The 21,148-nt window shown below is 41.8% G+C and overlaps 2 protein-coding genes and 1 pseudogene across 2 annotated transcripts; all 3 read left to right on the top strand.

The window, feature by feature from the left end:
* Nucleotides 1–720: 720 nt before the first annotated feature.
* On the top strand, nt 721–2,557 carry LOC140318677 (uncharacterized). Its single transcript, XM_072396483.1, has 2 exons — nt 721–1,000; nt 1,557–2,557. Exons 1-2 carry the CDS (start codon nt 832–834, stop codon nt 2,246–2,248), a joined length of 861 nt encoding a protein of 286 aa, XP_072252584.1. The 5' UTR covers nt 721–831; the 3' UTR covers nt 2,249–2,557.
* A 3,300-nt stretch (nt 2,558–5,857) lies between these two features.
* On the top strand, nt 5,858–12,769 carry LOC140318675 (sodium/hydrogen exchanger 2-like; annotated as a pseudogene).
* Nucleotides 12,770–13,280: 511 nt separating this feature from the next.
* Nucleotides 13,281–17,501, top strand: LOC140318676 (transmembrane protein 182-like). Its single transcript, XM_072396482.1, has 5 exons — nt 13,281–13,597; nt 14,939–15,062; nt 15,357–15,455; nt 16,433–16,570; nt 16,860–17,501. The coding sequence occupies exons 1-5, from the start codon at nt 13,424–13,426 to the stop codon at nt 17,078–17,080; spliced, it is 756 nt and encodes a 251-aa protein (XP_072252583.1). The 5' UTR covers nt 13,281–13,423; the 3' UTR covers nt 17,081–17,501.
* Nucleotides 17,502–21,148: the final 3,647 nt, after the last annotated feature.

The following is a 21,148-nucleotide window of genomic DNA, read 5'->3' as shown; positions in this document are numbered from 1 at the left end:
TTTTACTTTTTTTTATCTCACAGCAATCTCGTCCCAGCCATAATAACGAACAACTTAACAGCTGCAGGCCTCTGATGGCTTTTATAGACTTTGTTGACCACATTTCACACAAATATTTTGGGCGTGTGAATATCAACTGACACGTTTTCAAGATGTATGGCTTCCTTAACGCTCATTGTTGATTTTATGGCCCATAATGTTGCATCTACTTTGAGTAAGATTTGGAAATATAATGCACATTGTGAAAGTGCACATCACTAATATTACTAATCAAACATAAAACCTGTGAGTTCTTCACAAGAGACAGATTTCCTCTCTATACATCTCCTATGATTTCATCTGAAAAGCTGTTTTAGAGCCAAAGCTTTTAAACTCATAAAATTCCAACTTTTTTAGTACTTTTTCACTGATCATATCACATGCTGTCCTGTTTTTCTTACTGTCTGGATGGGGTTTTCATATGCAGTCAGATGATCTGAAGACAAAGTAAGAAGTCAGCAAACAACCTAAATATCTACAAACTGGTATGAACTATTTCCCACGAATACACTGTGTACTTCTGCTGCCCAGTTCACCATTTCTACTTTTCCCTGCTTCTGTATAATTGCACTGGTGTCTTGTAGTCTTTACAACAGTGATTTTCAGTTACCGATTAATGAAGGAAGTGAGCGCTGGGTGGTGGAGGGGCCAGTTCTCAGATGCAGAAGTGAAACAGAGCAGAGTCGTTACATTTGCAATTTCGCAGTGCCATGAGTACTTACAGCCAGCACTTACAAGAAGTAACAAGGGAGTAAAAAAGAAGCAGGAGAAGAGAGGAGAGCGCCAGGTGACATGTTGGCTGAAGGGTTTCTCAGATTAATGCGTTACAGGGAGGAGAGAAAGTTTGCCACCGCTTCCAAGCGAAAGAAACAGCAGACAAGCGCTCATTGTGCTGACCCGCTCGACTGTACTCTCCCTGACTCACGCTCAGCAGACCAGCAGATAAATTCCGCTGAAGAAGGTAAATGATCTTGTCACACAACTAAAATGTTCAAAGTACAGTCTGATGTAGAAAAAAAACTAAAACTCTCTGTTCTGGCTTCATGTACTAACTTTATCTTAAATTCTAGCTCCCTTGGTTCGATCTAAGCTGCTTCCCTTTTGTCAGATATAATCTTACGAGTGCACAACGCTAGGTTGATTTTACCAATTGGTGAAGAGTCACCCAAGATAATGGGTTGGATAGAATACTATTCTGACATTGCCTGATTATTTAACCAAACTAAGAATAAGTGTTGGTCGATTCATGTCAGTAGTGGTTTTGAACATCATATCTTGTACGTTTGACACTAAATGTATTATTGACACAAGCCTGTTTTAGCTGACACTGGGTCAGATAAAAATCCTCCTCGTTGGGGTGAATAATTCAACAGAATTGTTCAGAATAGCCCTAACACAGGGCGGAATGGAGCACTGGTAATGAGTAACCCCAAAGGATTCAATTTTACATTGAAAAAAAACCCCAAACTAAATGTAACAACCAACATTTGAATGACCTGTGTATTTTCGGTAAGCAGGATCAAACCAGGAAGTGCAAGACTCCAGCCAAGTCCAAGGACTGAGATTGGGGCCTCATTCTCCAGGCCTCTTGATCCCCAGGTGTTCACCTTTAGCTGTCCTACACCCTGTTTGTATCGAAGACTGCAGCCTCCTGGAGCAGTATCCAGACCTGCAGGTGGCTGACTCAGGTCGCATCACACAAAACCCACTGAGAGCCACAGTCAGTCCTCCTGGTTTTCACATTCAGCCTCCTGCTGCTGAGGTGAGGCATCAACCAGAGGCCCTTAAAGAACTACACACTGATGCAGTTTTATCCATACCAGACCAGGGTTATCTGGTCATGGGGGCCAGTGAGAACATCAGCCTGGATCTACCCGGATCACGGTTGGAGCCCATGTCCAACTCAGTGCTGAATGGGCTACTGGAGAAGCAGCTGGAGGAGGTTTACATGCAGCATCTGACTGACAACTTAGCTCGCTGTAACTCCCACCTGGAGAACAGCCTCCTGCACGGCCTGGTGCCGCCGCCACAGGGGCCCAACTCACTTGAGGGCAGTTTGGAAGAAGAACTCGGAGGGGACAGCAGCAATACTATTAGTTATTTGAGTACACATAACTTAGTTCCCTGCTCATCAAACTTCAGCTCCCCAGTGCTGAGGATTTCAGAGCCGGACAGTCCTCATCTGCAAGGAAACATCGTGCCAAAGTAATAAAGCATAATGCTCAACCCAGCTGTTTTTGCCTCTGTATTTCCCAACCAGGTTAACACGTACCCACATATTGACATAACTGTGACATGAAAACAAGTGCATTTTATTGTGTCAGTGATATTTTTATGCAATGCCTTATTCACTTAATGAAATGATTCCTCAAAAAAATATATCTGCTTCCATATGCCATCTGCTGTTTGATTCCGGTACTGCACCACAATGAATTTACCTGACATGCACTTGTGTATTTTACTGACATTATAGGTGAAAGTGTAAAGTCCTTTTTATATTAAACAAGTTGTAATCCAACATCGGCTTTTTTTTCCTCCATTAGTTTTCCTGCTCTTGCTCAGCTTACACATTTACTTCCTCAAAGTCATGCAGAATTATAGGGAAAAAAGGGAGGCAGAAATGTCATCCATACGGCTCATCTTTCTTGTATAACCAGCACATAAAGAGAGCCGGCCTGATCCAGTCATCTATCATTGCATAAAGGGCCATGTTTGTGTCACTGTATCACAGAAAAACTAAAGATGACCCACCAACAAGGACATAGAAAACCATTTAGTCAGTTTGATATTCTATAAAAACACAGCAGAGATAATGAGATGATGTATGACTTGGAATATAGACATTACAGATATCTTAAGTGCTATAATTCAAACCACAAATATCATAAAACTACAAACCCTGTAAGGATATATTGGCTTTTCCCAGAAATAAGTTAAGTGAATTCAATTTCAAATTTCACATAGTGGAGGAATGTTGGCTCCTCTTCTTTACCTTACTTCAGTTCATTGAGGTTTGTGCTGATATGCTGTGTGTGGTTCTCTCCAAACATGGTGCTGTGTATTAATAGTCAAACATCTCCATTTTGGTCAAGTCCGTCCAAAGGACATTGTTCCAGAAGTCTTGTGGTTTGTTCAGATGCAACACTGCAAACCTAAGCCAGGCTCTCTTTAGAGAGAAGAGGCTCTCTCCTGCAGTCCGTCCAAACAAGTCATACTTGTTCAGTCTATTTCTAATTTTACTGTCATGAACTTTAACCTGAAGCCTGGAGAGTCTGAGATGCAGCTCTTGTGGGTTTTTGGGCAGTTTTTAAGAGCATTACACAGTCTGACCTTGAAGTGAACTTGTTAGGACATCCACTCCTGGCAACTGGCTATTTTGAGTCTAAATGTTTTCCACAAATGTACTTATAACCCTTCCTAGATTGATGGGCAGCCACAATTTGCTTTTCTATGATCATTGCTGATGTCCTTGGAATTGTGTTGCGCTCACACCTACTGACGATCACTTAATCAAGTGTATTTGATTAGTAGCACCTGGCTCCTACTTGCCCTCATAATTCCTTTGGAAGCAGCAGGGATGTGCTTAATTTGTTTTCATACACTGCTTCCACATTTTGGCTTGGTTTTTGTTCAGTAAAACAATGTAAAATGACATGCATTGTTGTTCGTCTGAGTTTGAATTGACCTCACTTTAAGACCTGACAAGGACCAGATGAGTTTTAATGAGTTGGTGTAGGCAGTTAGCATAAAGTAGAATTACCCTGAGAAAAGATTACGTATGAAAATAAAAATATTCTCTCTGTAGTCTCTAAGGATGTACAATGACGATGTCTTGCTTTAATGGGAACCTGTGTATACTCAGCCTAGCAGGATTAAGGTCAGCTACTTCCACCACTCTGACTATTCATTTGCATGAACGCTAACAGCAGTTCTTTCAAAGCTACCTCCAGGCCACGGTAAGTCCCAGCTACAGACAGAGCAATAATCTTCAGAGGCATGATGGATTTGCCTGTTTAAGTTTAATTTGTAACCTGGGAAGCACAAATCCTCATACCCTGGTTTCCAGCAGTGAGGGTGATTATGATCCATTAACATGTACTGACAATCTTCGGAAGCCTAAGGCGCTTTGCTCGTCTCTGCAAAAAGATGGAAAACAAAGATTCACCAAAGGTTTCCCTGTAATTGATGGATTAGAGATGGCATATCAGGAGATTATGGCAGAAAATTCTGAGGTAATTAAGAAGAGCTAATCTTAAAATTTAATGCAGCGACAAAGAGCAGGAACATTTTTAATTTAACACTGGGATATGGAGGAATCCAATCAAAATCCCTGCGAGCTACTGGAAAACCACTCGTAATTCATGGTGGCAACTTGATCGTATCATCTTAGAATAATACCAAAGTTACTTTACAACACTCTTATGGCATTAAGTCACACATTGCATTTGTATTAAAGGGCCTATTAACACACAACACAATCATTTGGAGTGAGGAAACTGTCCTGTATGCTCACTCTGGGGTTTTCAGCCCTCCACTCAGACTGAACAGCTGGCGCTAAGTAAGGAGCTGGGCCATCAAAGTCAATGTGTTACAGTAGTAAAAATGGCAAAGGTTGGAGTTTTACCACCCTAACAGTCGCCTTATGATTGAGGGGAAATGTCTTTATAACTGAAGATGTCTTGACATACTTAAAGTCTGGTGCCCTGGTTTTCATTCAGGCCTTTATAAGGGCGTAAAAAAAGAAGACAAACGTTCAAATAAAAAAACAAAACAAGTAATTTAGATTTACTTTAAAAGTAATTCAAAGAGATTCGAATCACATCTATAGAATAGGTACAATGGAACAGGCTTGCATGTGTAGATATTTAAATAACACATTGTTATTTTGTCATGCTTTATATTGCAGCGGCATGCCTTGCCCCCTTCTATTTGAAATGCTCAATTTTCATTGGTCATGGCTCATGATAAAAACCTTATTGTTGCTGCATGTAAAGATATGTGCAACTCCATGTAATCTCAATCATTTCTACAACCACAACATGCCATATTCACAGTGTTGATTTGAAACACGATGTTACAAATCATGTCTGCTGCAACAGACAACAGTTTACAAAAAAATGAAGCTCGACTGTTAAAACATAGACGCAAATGTTGAAAGTGAGTTCCTCGTAGTCCACCACTTTCTACACATGTTGAGAAATATGTTGTTCCCACATGTTTCAATATCTGAGCTCAAGACTTGCACATCACCACATGAATGTGTATGATGCATTTATTTATGATGAACATCACTTAATTAACCTGTGAAATGTTGAGGTCTTTGGTATGTTGGTACAATGCAAGGTCGTTGAGCTGATGTGAAGTCTCTATGAATGTTGGAAACGTTGGAATATTTGATCATTTTTAGAGAGCATTGTGTATTTTCTTTTTATCAGTTGTCCTCATGCAATAGCTACTGTATTTTACGGTCACGTTTTGGAAATTAAAAGTCCACATACATTGAATCATTAATATTAATGACTTGGGTGAAGGTCTAGGTTAAGATGTGGATGGTAGCAGTCATGGTTAGGTTAAAGGAAGGATTCAGGGTATTAATGTAAATCAGATTATTCCTTTTAAATGATGGAAGAATGACTGTGAGTGTGTGTGCGTCTGTGTGTGGAGAGTCATTGCTAGCTCAGGGATTCCTGTGCACATTAGCAGCTGCATGAGTTGTGTTCAGGCAGTTTTGTGTATGTGTGTGTGCTGCTGGCCCTCCCTCTATCTCTCTAACCCCTGTCCAATCCTCTCCCTCTTGTTGTCCCAGCATGGCTGAGGGATGGCTGCTCTGTGGAGTCTTCTTCTGCTCCTCTCTGCCTCTCAGTTGGGATTAATGGCTGATGAGCAACATCAGCTCCACAACCTGCCCCCCTTGCCGGGCTTAAACAGCAGTGACAGTGGCCTGTCTGTGGATCTGCCCATGGCTCTGAGGGTGTTCAGTGTGGACTACCATCATGTGCAAGCTCCCTTTGAGATCGTGTTGTGGATCATGCTGGCCTCGCTTGCCAAGCTGGGTAAGCCCAGGCTCAACCGTACTTCTGCTGATACATGAGCAGCCACCTTTTGCTATGGTGCAACAAGTGTTTAGATGTTATTATGTGTTTGAAACCTTTAAGAAATCAAATATATTGATTATGGTTTTTATTTAACATTGATAAACTTATTTAACGCTTGGTCACATTTCTATTATTCATTTACAGTGCTCTTTTAAAAAAAAGTCAAGGTGCTGTGGAAAATGTATATTAAAAGAATATTTGAACCATAAATTACTCATTTAACTTAATACAGAATAGAAGCGGCATATTGAATGGTGAAAATAAGTATTGTATTGATTTAGGAAATATAGACGCTGGTGTTTTAATTTGATTTCAGCAATACATTTTAAGGTGTTGAGACAGAAGCAACAAAAGACTTGAGATGCCGTGCAATAATATAAAAAAAAAATAGTTTGAGGATCTCAGAGCTGATTAGGTTAACAGAAAAGAGTCAGTAATCTGATAGGGTATGAAAACAGCATCCCAAGAAAGGGAGGGGGTACCACTTAATGAAAGATCGTGTGGGCAAATAGTTCAACAGTTAGCAGACAAACATTTTTCACTATATATATAATTTTGGTATTCCATCATCTACAATAGACAACATCTTTAAAAGATTCAGGCCACATCTCTGTGAGAAAGGGTCAAAGCTGAAAACTGGCTGTTATCTTTGGGCTGTCAGGCACCACTGCATTAAAAACAAACTTGGGCAACTTGCACCTCTCTGAAGGAACCATTTATTCTGAACGGTATATCCATGTTTTGTCCGAAAGTATGCTCCAGAAAATAAACAACAGAAAGAAAGGAGTAAACGGCTGCTAAACATGCCTGCCGGCAGTCCGGAGCTGTCTCATACTGAAAACAGTTGCTGCATTTGGGAACAAAAAGAAAGAAAGAAAAAAGATACAACAAAGCGCCAAACAACTGACAACCAATATTCAGCAAGAATAGGAAAACAATTCACCTTTAAAACTACAGCAATTGTGCTTCTCAGTTGCCGTATGCTGACATAGTGAATGTAATATATAGTCAAGTACAACATGGCAAGGACCATAGTAATTTGATCATATGAGACAAATTCAAAAATAGAAAATAAAGACAGTTCACCCACATTTTGGCCCTCAGGCCTTCCTCGGCAGTGTTCATACTATAGGACAAAGTCACTGGTAATGCTACATAGGTCAGATCCATGTCATACATCTGATGGTGATTAGAAAATTCTGCGATACCACTGCGGTGAAAAAGATGAAGAATCCTTCGGCACATTAAAACTTAAAAAGACCCAATGAAAGGCCTGAAATGCGGCTCATTTAAGCAGGAATGCATAGTGAGCTTTTAAAAACATACATAAAGTAATGAAATAGAGTCCAAATATTTATCACACAAACAGAATGAAACAGAATGTCCCTCTTCTCCAACCATCCTGATCTGTTTTTCTTCCCCCTTTGGGTCTCATCATCTCAGGTTTCCACTGGTCAGGTCGAGTCCCAGCAGTTGTCCCAGAGAGTTGCGTCCTCATCATGGTTGGCCTCCTAGTTGGAGGGGTGATCTACGGGGTCCGACACTCTGCTCCCCCGACTCTGAGCGCTGATGCTTTCTTCCTCTTTCTGCTCCCACCCATCGTCTTAGATGCCGGATACTTCCTGCCGGGGAGGCTGTTCTTTGAAAACCTTGGTACCATCCTCTGGTTGGTAGATGTTAAATGCTTAATCTTCTCATGCGTCTTTCATGCATCTGGTTGATGATATGACACACTATGAACCAATGTTAAAATGTGGCAGGATAATGAGGCACCAACTGAATGCTGTGATGCCGTATGTGTAAATATGTAACTGTTTGGTAACACGTTTGTGCATAGTTTACAGTCTCAGGTCAAGTCTCCTGACTTTGTTGTTGTACACCTCCAGGTATGCAGTGTTGGGGACCTTATGGAATGTTCTGGGCATTGGCCTCTCCCTGTACGGTGTTTGCCTGCTGGCTCCAAGCTCTTTGGGAGATGTGTCTCTGCTCCACTGCCTGTTGTTTGGCTCTTTGATTGCCGCCGTCGACCCGGTGGCCGTGCTCTCTGTCTTCCAAGAAATGCATGTCAACGAACAGCTGCATATCCTGGTGTTTGGAGAGTCACTGCTCAACGATGCCGTCACAGTGGTGAGGGCACAAGTGTTGTGTGTCCAGCCAGGTCCCAGATTTAAAAAAGCATATTAAAATATGCCTTTTCCTCTCAGGTGCTCTACAAGCTGTTTGAGTCCTTCCTGCGCCTGCCATCAGTGTCAGGGCTGGATGTGATGCTGGGGGGCTGCAGGGTGGTGGTGGTAGGTCTTGGAGGACTGTTCGTAGGCCTCTTCTTTGGCCTGGTCGCGGCCCTCACCTCAAGATTCACCTTCAGAGCCCAAGTCATCGCCCCGCTCTTTGTCTTCCTTTATTCCTACTTGTCTTACCTGACCTCAGAGATGCTTCACCTCTCTGGCATCATGGCGTGAGTGCTACTGAGTACCAAACTAATCCCAAAGACCACATTTTGCCATTGTTCTGGTCTAATTTACTGTGTCACTGCTTTTGTTTTCCTGTCTTTCCTGTAGTATTGTAACCTGTGCTATGACCATGAAGCAGTATGTGGAAGCTAACGTGTCAGAGCAGAGCAACACCAGCATCCAGTACTTCTTAAAGATGTGGAGCAGCGTGAGTGAAACCTTAATCTTCATCTTCCTGGGTGTGTCCACCATACAGGATATCCATATGTGGAGCTGGCCCTTTGTCTGCTCCACACTGCTGCTCTGCCTCGTCTGGAGAGCCACAGGTAGCTTTAAAAACCGTTTCCTGCACTTCAAACCAGCTGCTAACCATCACAAGATCCCCAGTGCACATATTTTAACTGCTTCTAAGGGGTTCTCCTGCTGACCGCTGTGGTGAACAAGCTTCGGAGGAACACCGTGACCTTCAGAGACCAGTTTATTATCGCCTATGGTGGCCTAAGAGGAGCCATCTGCTTCTCCCTGGTCTTCCTGATTGACGACTTCCCAAAGAAAAGACTCTTCATCACAACTACCATTGTGGTCATTCTCTTCACTGTATTTGTACAGGTGGGGAAGTAAAGTCATATGAACTGCAGTTCATGTAAAAAAGTACACCATCTGTAAATGTTAAGGTTTTATGTAAGGGAACACAGGAAGAACACCAAATGACTTATTACACTGTGTCATAATTCATTCTCTCTGTAGAGCTGCTGCTGTGTTTGGGATCATTGTCCTGTTGGTGACCCAGTTTCAGCCGAGCTTTAGCTGTCAGACAGATGGCCTCACATTTGACTCTAGAATACTTTGGTACACAGAGGAGTTCATGGTGGACTCAAGGTGTCCAGGTCCTGTGGCTGCAAAATAAGCCCAAATTATTACCCCTCCACCACTGTGCTTGACAGTTGATATGCCGTGTTTGATTTCACCTAACATGATATTGTGCAATATGACCAAACATCTCCTCTTTGGTCTTGTCTGTCCAAAGGACATTGTTCCAGAAGTTTTGTGGTTTGTTGAGGCGCAACTTTGCAAACCTAAGCTGTGCTGCCATGTTCGTTTCCTCCTGCAAACCTTCCAAGCAAGCCATACTAATTGTACTGTCATGATCTTTAACATTTAACATGCTAACTGGGGGGCTGCACGGTGGTGTGGTGGTTAGCACTGTCACCTCACAGCAAGAGGGTTCCAGGTTTGATCCCTGCCTGGGGCCTTTCTGTGTGGAGTTTGCATGTTCTCCCCGTATATGCGTGGGTTCTCTCCGGGTACTCCAGCTTCCTCCCACCGTCCAAAAACATGCATGTTAGGTTACTTGGTGACTCTAAATTGTCCGTAGGAGTGAGTGTGAGCATGCATGGTTGTTTGTCTTGTTTGTCTCTATGTGGCCCTGTGGCTACCCAATTGACGGTATACAAAATGGATGGATGGATGCTAACTGGGGCCCATAGAGTCTGAGATGTAGCTCGTTTTTCTTGTTCTTGTATTTTTTGATAGTTTTTAAGAGCATTGCATGGTTTGAATTTGCTGGGACATCCACCAGGAAGCTGTCGAATATTTTCCTCTTGTGAATAATCTTTCTCTCCGCTGCATGATGGACTCCAAATAGTTTTCAAACGGTATTGCAACCCTTCCTAGATTGATTGGCAGCAGTAGTTGCTTCTCTAAGATCATTGCTGATGTCTTTCCTCCTTGGCATTGTGTTAACACACACCTGAATGTTCCAGACCAGCAAACTGACAAAACTGACAAATCTGCTTTTATAGAGGTGCTCACACTTGCTGAGGATGATTTAATCGAGTGATTTTGAATAGCAGCACCCTGCTGCTTTTTATTATCTTAATACTTATTGAAACCTATAAGGATATGCTTAGTTTTTCGCAAATTGCGTCAGAATTTGATCTTATTTTTGTTGAATAAATGGCACACAGTGTAATATGTCATGTGTTGCTTTTCTGAGGTTTTAGTCATCTAATTTCAAAGACCTTGTAAGGGCAAGATCTTTTTTTTTGGTCTGTTCTGAAACGTAGAACAATTGCATTTTAGAGAACGTACTCTCTATAACAGCCTTATTGCTTCATGGGCTTATTTCTTCTTTTTTTTTTAAAGGGAATGACCATAAAGCCTCTGGTTGAGCTTTTGGATGTGAAGAGGAAGAAGAGAGCTCTGCCTACTGTCAGTGAGGAGATCCACAGCAGGGTGAGAAACAGACACCAGTGCTCTGGTGAAATGAACTCAGAGTTTAGAAACATAAATGATGGCAAGAGACATGATTTGCATACTGAATCAAAACTGGTAAACAGGTGATTTTCTGCTGTAGTTGATGTTTGTTTTTAGCTCATAGATCACCTGCTGGCAGGAATAGAAGATGTGGTTGGCTACTGGGGGCAGCACTACTGGAAAGACAAGTCAGTTTTTCTCATTTCACTTTTCCTTCTGCTTATGTTATGTTTGTCCCCAAAAAACACAACCTAAACTCACCAGTAGGTGGCAGCAAATGCCTCATAATCATAATGCTTTTTTTCTGCGTCTGTGTGTGAGGTTTGAGCACTTCAACAAGAGGTACCTTCGGCGTTTTCTGATCCGTGAGCATCACCAAGCTCGCTCCAGCATCCTCAGAGTCTACGAGGAGCTAGAGAGGAGGGAGCAGAGAGGAGACGAAGAGGCACCTCCAATGTAGGAAATCATTATTGCACCTGATGTCACTGTACTGGTGGATCAAGTTTCAAGTCTCAAGTTTTTAAGAATATCTCACTGCAACGTTTGTTTGAAAGGAGTTAGATAGGAAGAATATCCTCACTGCTTAGTAAAATCCCAGCACATCATTCTGAAAACTGAAAAACTGACTTTGAAACACACGGTGGCTACGTGAGTGTGAACATTCAAACTCTGATTTCAGAGTAGATCCTCATCCTCACAGCCGGCCCCTCCTGCCAGAGGAGATGGACAGCATCAGGCGCATTCTCTCCAGAAATCTTCAAACCTTTAACAACAAGGTACATCTAAAACCTCTTAAGCCTCTAAAAGCAGTATTCCTGTTTCCACCTAACCAATATAGCAACGTAATATGAAAATATAAAAGACTGTGGAGCATGTACAATAAAGCCCGTCCAATCTGACTCCAGCAGAGACCAGCTTACAGCAGACACTCCCTGCACCAGGACATCGCCATGGAGAGGACTTGGAGGCCACTTCACAGACACCAGAGTGTTGGAGACAGATACATGTATAATACGATTACACACTGGCCACAGGTACTGCAAGCAAACTCACACATACACATTTTGTAAGTCAGGTGCAACTTTTTGGATTCTTGACTTAAATCAGAGCAAGTGATTTGAGCAACCGATGGAGAGAATTCACTCTTTTTTTTGGTGGTTTCATTTTAAAATTGTAAAAAAATTGCAGCATGAAGTTCTAAAATTGTTATGAGGCAAAATATTAGTGTTGAGATGAGCTCATTTAACAGCAAAATTCAGACAGTGTAGGTTTTAACTTTTTGGATTTAAACTCGAGTATCAAACTCAGACGAGAGAGTGTCCTCTTGGTTGCTTCACACTGTATTTCTATCATGACAGGCGGATGATGGGGAGTTCCGTGAGTCACACAGAGGGAGAACAGGACTCAGCCGATCTCATACAGGTAGAGGAATTCCATTAGCGGCATATGCTGAGATCATATGCTGAACACATGAAGTTAAACACAAGTGCAACCCTGTTATCGACTTTCACACAAGATCTAGTTCTGGTGCATTCATGTGTTGTGTTTTTTTTTTCTGTTTGAATCTGAAAAACCTCGAAATAAACAAGCTGGAGGTCAACATAAAGGCAGTTTGTAAAAATGTTGCTTTCATTCAGCATAACTCTCCATTTGTCTCTCTCGGGCTCACAAAGACGACACAGTGTAGGAGTACTGAGCAGTTCTACATCACTTTGTCCTCTCCTCTCCTTGCAGTGTGCTCCATAAGCCCAAGACAGGCGTACCTGGAGTCTGTGGTCCCAACAGCCTTGACTCAGACTTGGTCAGCGGATCCAACGCCTGCTTTACAGGATCAGGTTTCTCCACAGGACCAGGCACCGGCCGAGAGAGTCCCAAAGAAACAACTCAGCTTTATTTTGGAGAACGAGAAACAGTAATGGAGACACACAGTGAGAGGGAAAGAGAGAGTTTCTAAAGCATTGTCTGATGAAGTAATCTGAAGGCTATTGTTTTAGCCATATATGGTGATGTGTAAGACAGTGTTGATGAACGGCTTTCAGCAATTTTAAGGACATATCCCGATTAAAAATGTGAAAATGTATGAAATGGGTGTGTAATCTTGAGCGTTTGCCAGCTACAATAAAGCTCTCATGTTTCACCTCTTTAACATCTCTGGTGAAGGTTTAAGCGTTATTTGCATCATCAGTCTAACTCATTTTCAGTGCGCCTCTGCAAGAGTGACACCTAATTTAGAAATGCCTTGCAGCCATAGTTATAACCATTGTCCACATTATAAACATGCTCACACACAGTCCAGCTTCTCCTTGTTTCCTTTACAAATGCTCAGCACACCCACTGGTAATTTGACAAGGGCAGGCTTACGGCCTCCCAAAATAACTCCCGTCCCCCACGTCTGACCTCCTCAGTTACTGCAACTTCTTTTACTTGCAGCTCCCAGCATGCCAGGGAGTGGCTGGGACGGCCTGACTGTTTTTGTCTTTGAGACAGAAGTTTGGCAGAGAGTCTCACAGTGGACACCAGTGAGGACCTGAATACTTAGAGCTCAGGACAGGGATATATTAAAGAAGATTTAAGGTTGGAGTTATGAGAGTGGGAGCTGCAGCCTTGGCTGGAGGGATTTTTGGGGTAGCGGGGACCCTGTGTTTCCTGCTGGCTTTTGGTACAGACTACTGGTTGGTAGCAAGTGACAACTGTGGACCACATACATGGCCCACTCAATCTACACTGACACAGGACGCAGATGCCAATGGAGCAAAGGTAGGGCATAACACAACAAAGCCTGTGTTCACTAACACAAACGCTGATCTTACTGATTCCTGATAGAATTGGTTGCTGACCTCTATCTACACAAATAAAGGAGGCACAGCCCTTTGATCATGAAAAGTCGTGTAATTACCACAAAAAGGCAAATGTGGAACCTGATCAGATGTTGTGTGCACAGTGGTGGGCAAACTATGCCACTTTACGATATCTAAAGATTTAATGAAGTAATTTAGTGTTGCGCTTTCATTGAGTTGGAGGAGTTGGAAGAGGCAGGCAAGAATTACTACTGGAGGGGTTGGCTCAAAAAAGTAGGATCTTACTTACGCTACGTCACCGTTGTGTGGCCAAAACATGAACCTCTCTGCTTGATAAACACCTAATTCTGTCAAACTCCATATCCACAGTTTGCAACGCAGTCTTTCTCTTAGTAAAACACTGTCCTGAGTGTAGTGGATGTGAAAGTAGCTAAATGCTAACATCAGCAAGCTAACCCAGGCATCCAGCAGGCATGTTTACGATGTCTATCATCCTTCTTTAATGTGTACACTAAGCATGTTTGCTGATTAGCTTTAAGAAGGAGGTACAGCCAAGACTATAATGATATGTAATACTTGGGGGCCTTTAATATGTGTATAAAATGTAATAGAAATACATGCAGCTGTTGTGATATTTCAGTCTAAACTACAGCGATGGACCAGCCACGCATCCTCAGCCAAGTGCGTTCCATATATTAATCCTGGTCCACTATCTGCACTGTCAACTGTAAAATAAGCTTTTCAAATCTAAAAGTAGCTCTCCAAGCAAAGATATCCTCAGGGTTCAGCTCAACAAAGCTCCTCGGGAACCATTATACAACCGCCTTCACAGACTGAGTCAGACTCCCCATGACGAGTCAACTGAAGAATGAGCAAAGTACCCCTTTAATCTTCCAGTTTATTCTCCCATGCAGCATTTGTGTGAAAGTTCACAAAGGGATATATTCATAAAGGCTAATCCCCCTGCGAACTCCTCTGTAACATCACAGCTCAACAAAGTCTTTCATTTTCAATAAAAGAGGATGATTAAAGTTGTTGTGTTATTCAGCACCATCAATCATATTTTTGACAAGCAAGTGGAGAGTATCGCTCATGCGTGTTCATAAGTTCCCCCAAGAAAACCTCACAGAGCAGCAGGCCATAATCAGAACCACGTTTGATGCCGGGGCACCACTGAAGAACGGAATCACACAGAGCTACTTTTACAGACAGTGTTGACAGAAAATGAGAAAACATCCATCGTTAGATATTTGAGTGTCTGTTCCTGTGATGTCAATCTGTCCCTTCTTTTCTCTTTTAGATCCAGTTTGAAAAAGCAGTCAATGTTTCGCCTCCGTCCCTCACTCTGCACCATGAGGGCTTTTTTTGGCGCTGTGTGTTTCAGGTGGAGCCCACAACACACGCCATCCTGGCCACTCTTCTCAGTATGTGGACAAAACTTTCCATTGAGGCCTCTCAACAGTTTTGTTTGAAGTTGTGACTGCAGGTCCCATGGCCTGCAATGTCGTCCGATTTACATGCTAACAAGTGTTGGAAATTAAGAAAAACATCAATATTGATAAAAAATCCATGCCATTTAAATCTGTTTTCAGGGTTAGGCCTTAATTGTTTTATTTTTCTCTTAATCAAATATTACATGTTTTTTACAGCCGTGTGATCATTTTTTAGGTTTGTAAGCTTCACTTTAAATTTTTTCACCTTTCCCTTTTCAATCCTAGCAAACCAGCCAGAGTTCAAGGTTTGTATCCATGGTTACCTCTTCCCATTACCAGTTGCACTTGGACAAGTTCCTCATCCAACTTATGATGCTACTGCAGGTAGTTCACAGTCACAAAGACATTTTGTGTGCACACACATGCATGCAACTACACACAGGTACAATTTACAATTTGTCCCTTGACATTATTCAGTAATGTGAGGAGAATATTAGGTTGAGATGACATAAAACATCAAATATGAATACTAGGAATAAAGCCAGAACCACACTCACAGTGTAATTCTTCATACCTGCAATGATTGAGTTTGTTGGATTATTGAGTCTTTTAGGTAATTTCTTTGTGATTAATTTTCCACATAAATGTTCAAATCACATTTAAGCACCGTGTCGGTCACAAATGTCCATAGAATTTTAAATCCATTGACTGAGCATTAAGCAAATAAGATTAAAATATTTGTCTGTTAGTTTGAATTTCTTAGGAAATAAATGAAAAAAGTCTTGAGAGTCTGATGAGAAGATCAATATCTCTGTCATAGTTATTTAATATATCAATACCTCCCAGTTTTCCTCTAGTCAGAGCATAAACTTTAGTTTACAGTGATCCCTCCTCAGCGTAACAACTGCTGAATGAGGCGGAGGTTGGGGACCATTCAGTTCTGTGCATTTCTCATAGTGTATTCTGCTTGTGCACTCACACACTTGTCGAAAATATGTTGAAAGATGACTCATCTGACCATATCCCGTTATTCCACAACTCTGTGGACCAGTACTTATGGTTTCTACACCAGTTGACTCTCAAATGTGCACCCATGCAGACACAGTCTGATTACATCCTGCGGGAAAAGTAGTTCTTTTGGGGTTTTGTTGCATTTTTTCCCCCTACATGTGTTGCATTTTTGCACATTTAGTCAGGACCTTCCTGTACTTGTCTGTAGGCTATATATTAGTGATATAATTCTTCTTTATTTCACTTTTGACAAGAAAGCAGAAAAAATATATTTCTCATTATCTTAAACTATTGATTCAACAGTTGCTAAAACCTCTGAATTCCCACAATCCTGCTTGTGTTTCTTGCAGTATTTCGAGGTTTCTGGACCGTGCTGATAGTCTTCGGGCTGGTCTCAGCCCTGACTGGAGGCTTCTTCTTGGTCTGTGGTGTTCCTTTCATCAGCCACAAACTATACAAGCTGGGTGGTGCCTTCCTCATCGCTGCTGGTAAAATATAGACTACTTTATGTGCATGTGTGGAGTTTGTAGTTCGTGGCTGCAGTGTGAAATGTATCCTGCCAGCTGGGGATAAGGTGAATGTTTTGCACACATGTTCTGCAGCCTCGGCTGCCATCAGCTGTTCATGCCAGTTACATGACAAACACAAAGTGCAGCAGATGTCACGCTGCAGTGCTGTCAGCATAACAACGGCAGATGCAAACACTGCTACAGTGGTAACAGTGGAGCCTCCATCTTTGTCTCCTTGTCTTTCTCATTCTCTCTATGTTCTCCACAGCCTGCTTGTTCCTGTTCTTGCTTCTGCTCTACGTACTGTGGATGGAGGTAGTGGATGTGCAGCGCTACATTCTGCAGGAGAGAGGAGAAACATGCCCAAATGCACAGGTTTCGGTGCTTTATGGCCTGTCATTCATGGTGGCGGCGGCTGGCGTGCCTCTGGAGCTCGTCTCTGGGTTGGTCTTCATGCTGGTGGGCCGTGCGCTGGGTGCCAGCAAATGAGCTGGTCACACGGCCAGAAAAGAAAGGATTTTTTTCATCTCCTGTTCTGAGACTCAGCAGGATGCTTGCAGGACATACAGTTCGGGTTGGAAAATTGTTTACATACAGTTGGATAAAAGAAAGTACACCCTCTGCAAATTCTAAGGTTTGAAGTAAGAGGACATAATACAAATCATAGGGTCCTTATCAAGTCTTAAAATTTGGTAAATGCTACCTCAGATTAACATCAAAACACTACATGACTTTTTGCACTGTCATTAGTCATTTAACAAAAACTAAACCAAAATGCAGAAGCAGTGTGAGAAAAACTATGCAAACCCCATGACTGAGCAGCTTGTAGAACCACCTTTAGCAGAAATAACTCAAAGTAGTTGTTGTCTGTGTGATGTTATCAGTTTCTTACATTGTTAAGGAGACTCTTTATTCATGTTGCTTCAGCTCATCAAGGTTTTCAGGCATTCACTTATGCACAGCTCTCTTAAGGCCCCACCACAGCATTTCAATCTAGTTGCGGTCTGAAATTGGACTCCGTCGTTGCACAACCCTGATTATTTTCTTTTTCAGACATTCTGTTGTAGATTTGCAGCTGTGTTTGGGATCATTGTCCTGTTGTATGGTCCAGTTTTAACCAAGCTTAAGCTGTCAGACAGATGGCCTCACATTTGACTCTAGAATACTTTGGTATACAGAGGAGTTCATAGTGGACTCAGTGACTGCAAAACAAGCCCAACACCCCTCCACCACTGTGCTTGACATCTGGTATGAGGAGTTTCTATTGATAAGCTGTGTTTTGTTTTCACCAAATTCGGTGCTTTGTATTGTGCTGTCATCTGTTCAAAGGGCATTGTTCTAGAAGTCTTGTGGTTCGTTCAGATGCAACTTTCCAAACCTAAGCAGTGCTGCCATGACTTTCTCCTGCAATCCTTCCATGGAAGTCATACTTATTCAGTTTTTTTCTAATTGTGCTGTCATGAACTTTGATATTTAACATGCTAACTGAGGCCTGTAGAGTCTGAGCTGTAGCTATTAAGTTAACCCTTTCAGGATTGATGGACAGCAGTAGTTACTTCTCTAAGATCATTGCTGATGTCTTTCCTCCTTGGCATTGGGTTAACACCTGCATGCTCCAGACTAGCAAACTGACCAAACTTCTGCTTTTATAGAGGCGCTCACACTTGCTGAGGATCACTTATTTAAGCACTTTGGAATAGCAGCGACTGGCTGCTACTTACCATCTTATTTCCTTTATAAACAGTAACGCTATACTTGGTTTTTAAACACTGCTTGTGCATTTTGGCTTAGTTTTTGTTGAATAGATAATATATTGGCGTAATGTGTCATGTGTTGTTGTTCTGAGGTTACATTTACCTAATATCAGGACTTGATGATGACCAGGTGCTTTTTAAAAATGTTTTAACAATATCATAATGCGTGACCGTGCACTCATTACAGGACAAAATGATCATAGAGCATGCATATTCAACAGAGAAAAAATGCACAAAAGATTTATTGTATCATTGGTTGTCTGACATCATACAAGCAAGAAAAGCAAAAACACCCTGTTTGGTTGTTGCCAACTTGACAAGGCCACTTCTGTTAAGGATCATGATTGACTGTGGCCTGTAGGTCTGCCAACATAAATAGGGTGTGTTGAACAGCACTCATTTTATTGACCAATCCACAGCTGAATGAAAGTCCATAGAGTTCAGTGCAGATCTATGAAAGAGGAGGATAGATTTACATCGGCCAGAAATGTCTTTTGGAGCCAAGTCAAAACAGAAGTACACAAGTTGATGTTATTAGGAGGTGTAAAAACTTTAAGAAGGTCTGGATGAAGGTCCTCCTTGAGGAAGGAAAACACTAGAACACCCGTGTCACTGTTTGCAGTCATTTCACATTGTCATGGACTGGGAAACCCATGTCTTCAAGTTTGACTGAGGTTTGCTGCTGGCCACACTGGACAAAGAAGAGTCACTGTAAAATGTTACAGTGAGATGATACAAAGGTCAATTTGTCAAAAATTTACCATAGGTTGGTTTGGAGGAACAAAGATAAAGTGTACCACCCAAAAGAACACAGCAACTGTAGTGGTAGCATCATGCTCTGGGCCTGTTTTACTGGATGGGATAACTGTGCTGCAGAACTAACTCTGCAGCATAAAGTCAAACTGTCAGCTAGACAGTTAAAACTTGGACAGGATAAGATGTTCAAACTGGACAATGGTCCCAAACAGACATTAAAACTGTCTGTAGACTGTAATTATATATAATATACAGACAGTAATTCAAATTCAGTTTAGTGACAGATAACACACAAATGAAAAAGAACAAGCACAGAAGTCATGGAGAGCCCATTCTTTTTCTTTGAAATTCATGCTAAAGATAAGTGAGTGTAAGCTTCAGAAATACTGTCTGGAAAGATAAGACCAAGGTTAAGTTTTCAACCACTTGCTATTCTTAATTTCTTTAAAAATCATAAATATCTAGTTATCACAACAACTGATCTCCATTTTCTTTTTTTTCTTCTTGATACAGCAAATAAAGACTCCATAGAGTAGGAAGAGAAAAATCCTGTCCTGAATTTGGAGCACGATCAAAGTGCAGGGGCTGCAGCAGAGTGAGGTGGGAAGCAGGAATGGCTGGATAGGCTGGAAACAAAAAGGGTCAGCTGGGACAGGGGATTGTGGGTGGGGGGTCAAGGGGGCTTTGAGAAATGAACAGCTGTTTGTGGGTTTGGTTGGTGTAAAGCAGACCAGCCAGCTGCCCCCTCCAAACCAGTCAGTGTCAAACTCCAGGGCTGATTTTTTTCCTCTCCTGCCAAGCTTAAATCAGAATACTGATAGCAGCAAAAGCTAAAGACACACACTTAGGTAAACACAGGAAAAAAGACCCCCATCCCTATTGCAAACCTTTGTTTTCTTTAGGTATATCCATAAAGGTGGAAAAAGGAAAGTTGTGAATGTGTCAAAACAGCTAAAATACAAAATCACCCTCCTCTCTGGAATGGTTGGAACTGACACAGTGTGGAAACACACATTGGCTTTCATCTGCACCACTGAGGAGTGATGGGGGGTGGTGGTGCTGTAGTTGCTTCAAAGAACATGTCGATCAAAACACACATTCACACACACAAAAACACTCCCATGCTGCGATCAAACTGTCCAGTAGCACCAATGTTTTTGAAAAAAGGGCCGTTATGGCACATACACAACTGATGCTATCACTGACTTTTGTCAAACACAGAGTAATAATAATATTTATAATAATAATGATAATACCAAAGTCATCAAAAGCTAAAAGTCACCTGATCATTGTTGCTTGAGACTGAAGATACAAAAATGGTAACTGTGGTTGTGATATTTTACATGAATTACTGAGTTATTAAAATATGTTTGAAATATATTTTGTCACTGTTAATTAAAGGGTCATTAGTGTTTGTCTTGGCGTCCCTGTTAAAATTCCCCTCCAGAAAAATCAAAATCAGATTTTCTTAGCCCTTACATCCTACTCGAAGACTATGATCTATGACAGCTTATTCTGAGACATTGTAGCGTCCCATCAAAACTACCAGTGAGAACACTTTGCAAATTTGACAAAAAACCAGCAGTGAGCAATCCCAAATGCTGTCTTGACCATTTATCTGGGAGACACCACAAGTATAACCGGCCTTCTCCCTCTCTGTCCTCGCATTCCTGCACTAAAGTGGTGACTCTTTTGGCACATGAGGCCACAAACTTGAAGCGACCGCAACTTAACGGCGAGCTGTCAGCTGAGCAAGAAACAGTGCATTTACAATATTGTTGAAAGAGACAGAAAGTGAACACTCTACTATTCCCATGCAATGTTGTATAATTATGCTTCATCTTCTTGAGAATTGCTCTCTGGTCCAAACCTGTACAGATGTATTATCCCAGAATAACAACTGGCTATTGCGTAGAGTCTAGGAGACAGGACAGGCAGTTTCATCTGCTGGCAGGCAGAGATGATGGTGGAACCCCATAAGGTACATCCATAGATACCCATTTCCTGAATGAGGAAAAAACCTGCAGCTGGCCCTGCGAAGGACTGG

The sequence above is a fragment of the Leuresthes tenuis genome, unplaced genomic scaffold (assembly GCF_036924035.1).
Source record: "Leuresthes tenuis unplaced genomic scaffold, fLeuTen1.0.hap1 SCAF_11, whole genome shotgun sequence".
Classification (NCBI taxonomy): domain Eukaryota; kingdom Metazoa; phylum Chordata; class Actinopteri; order Atheriniformes; family Atherinopsidae; genus Leuresthes; species Leuresthes tenuis.
The sequence above is the reverse complement of the archived record's forward strand: the minus strand, read 5'-3'. Positions and strand labels throughout refer to the sequence as shown.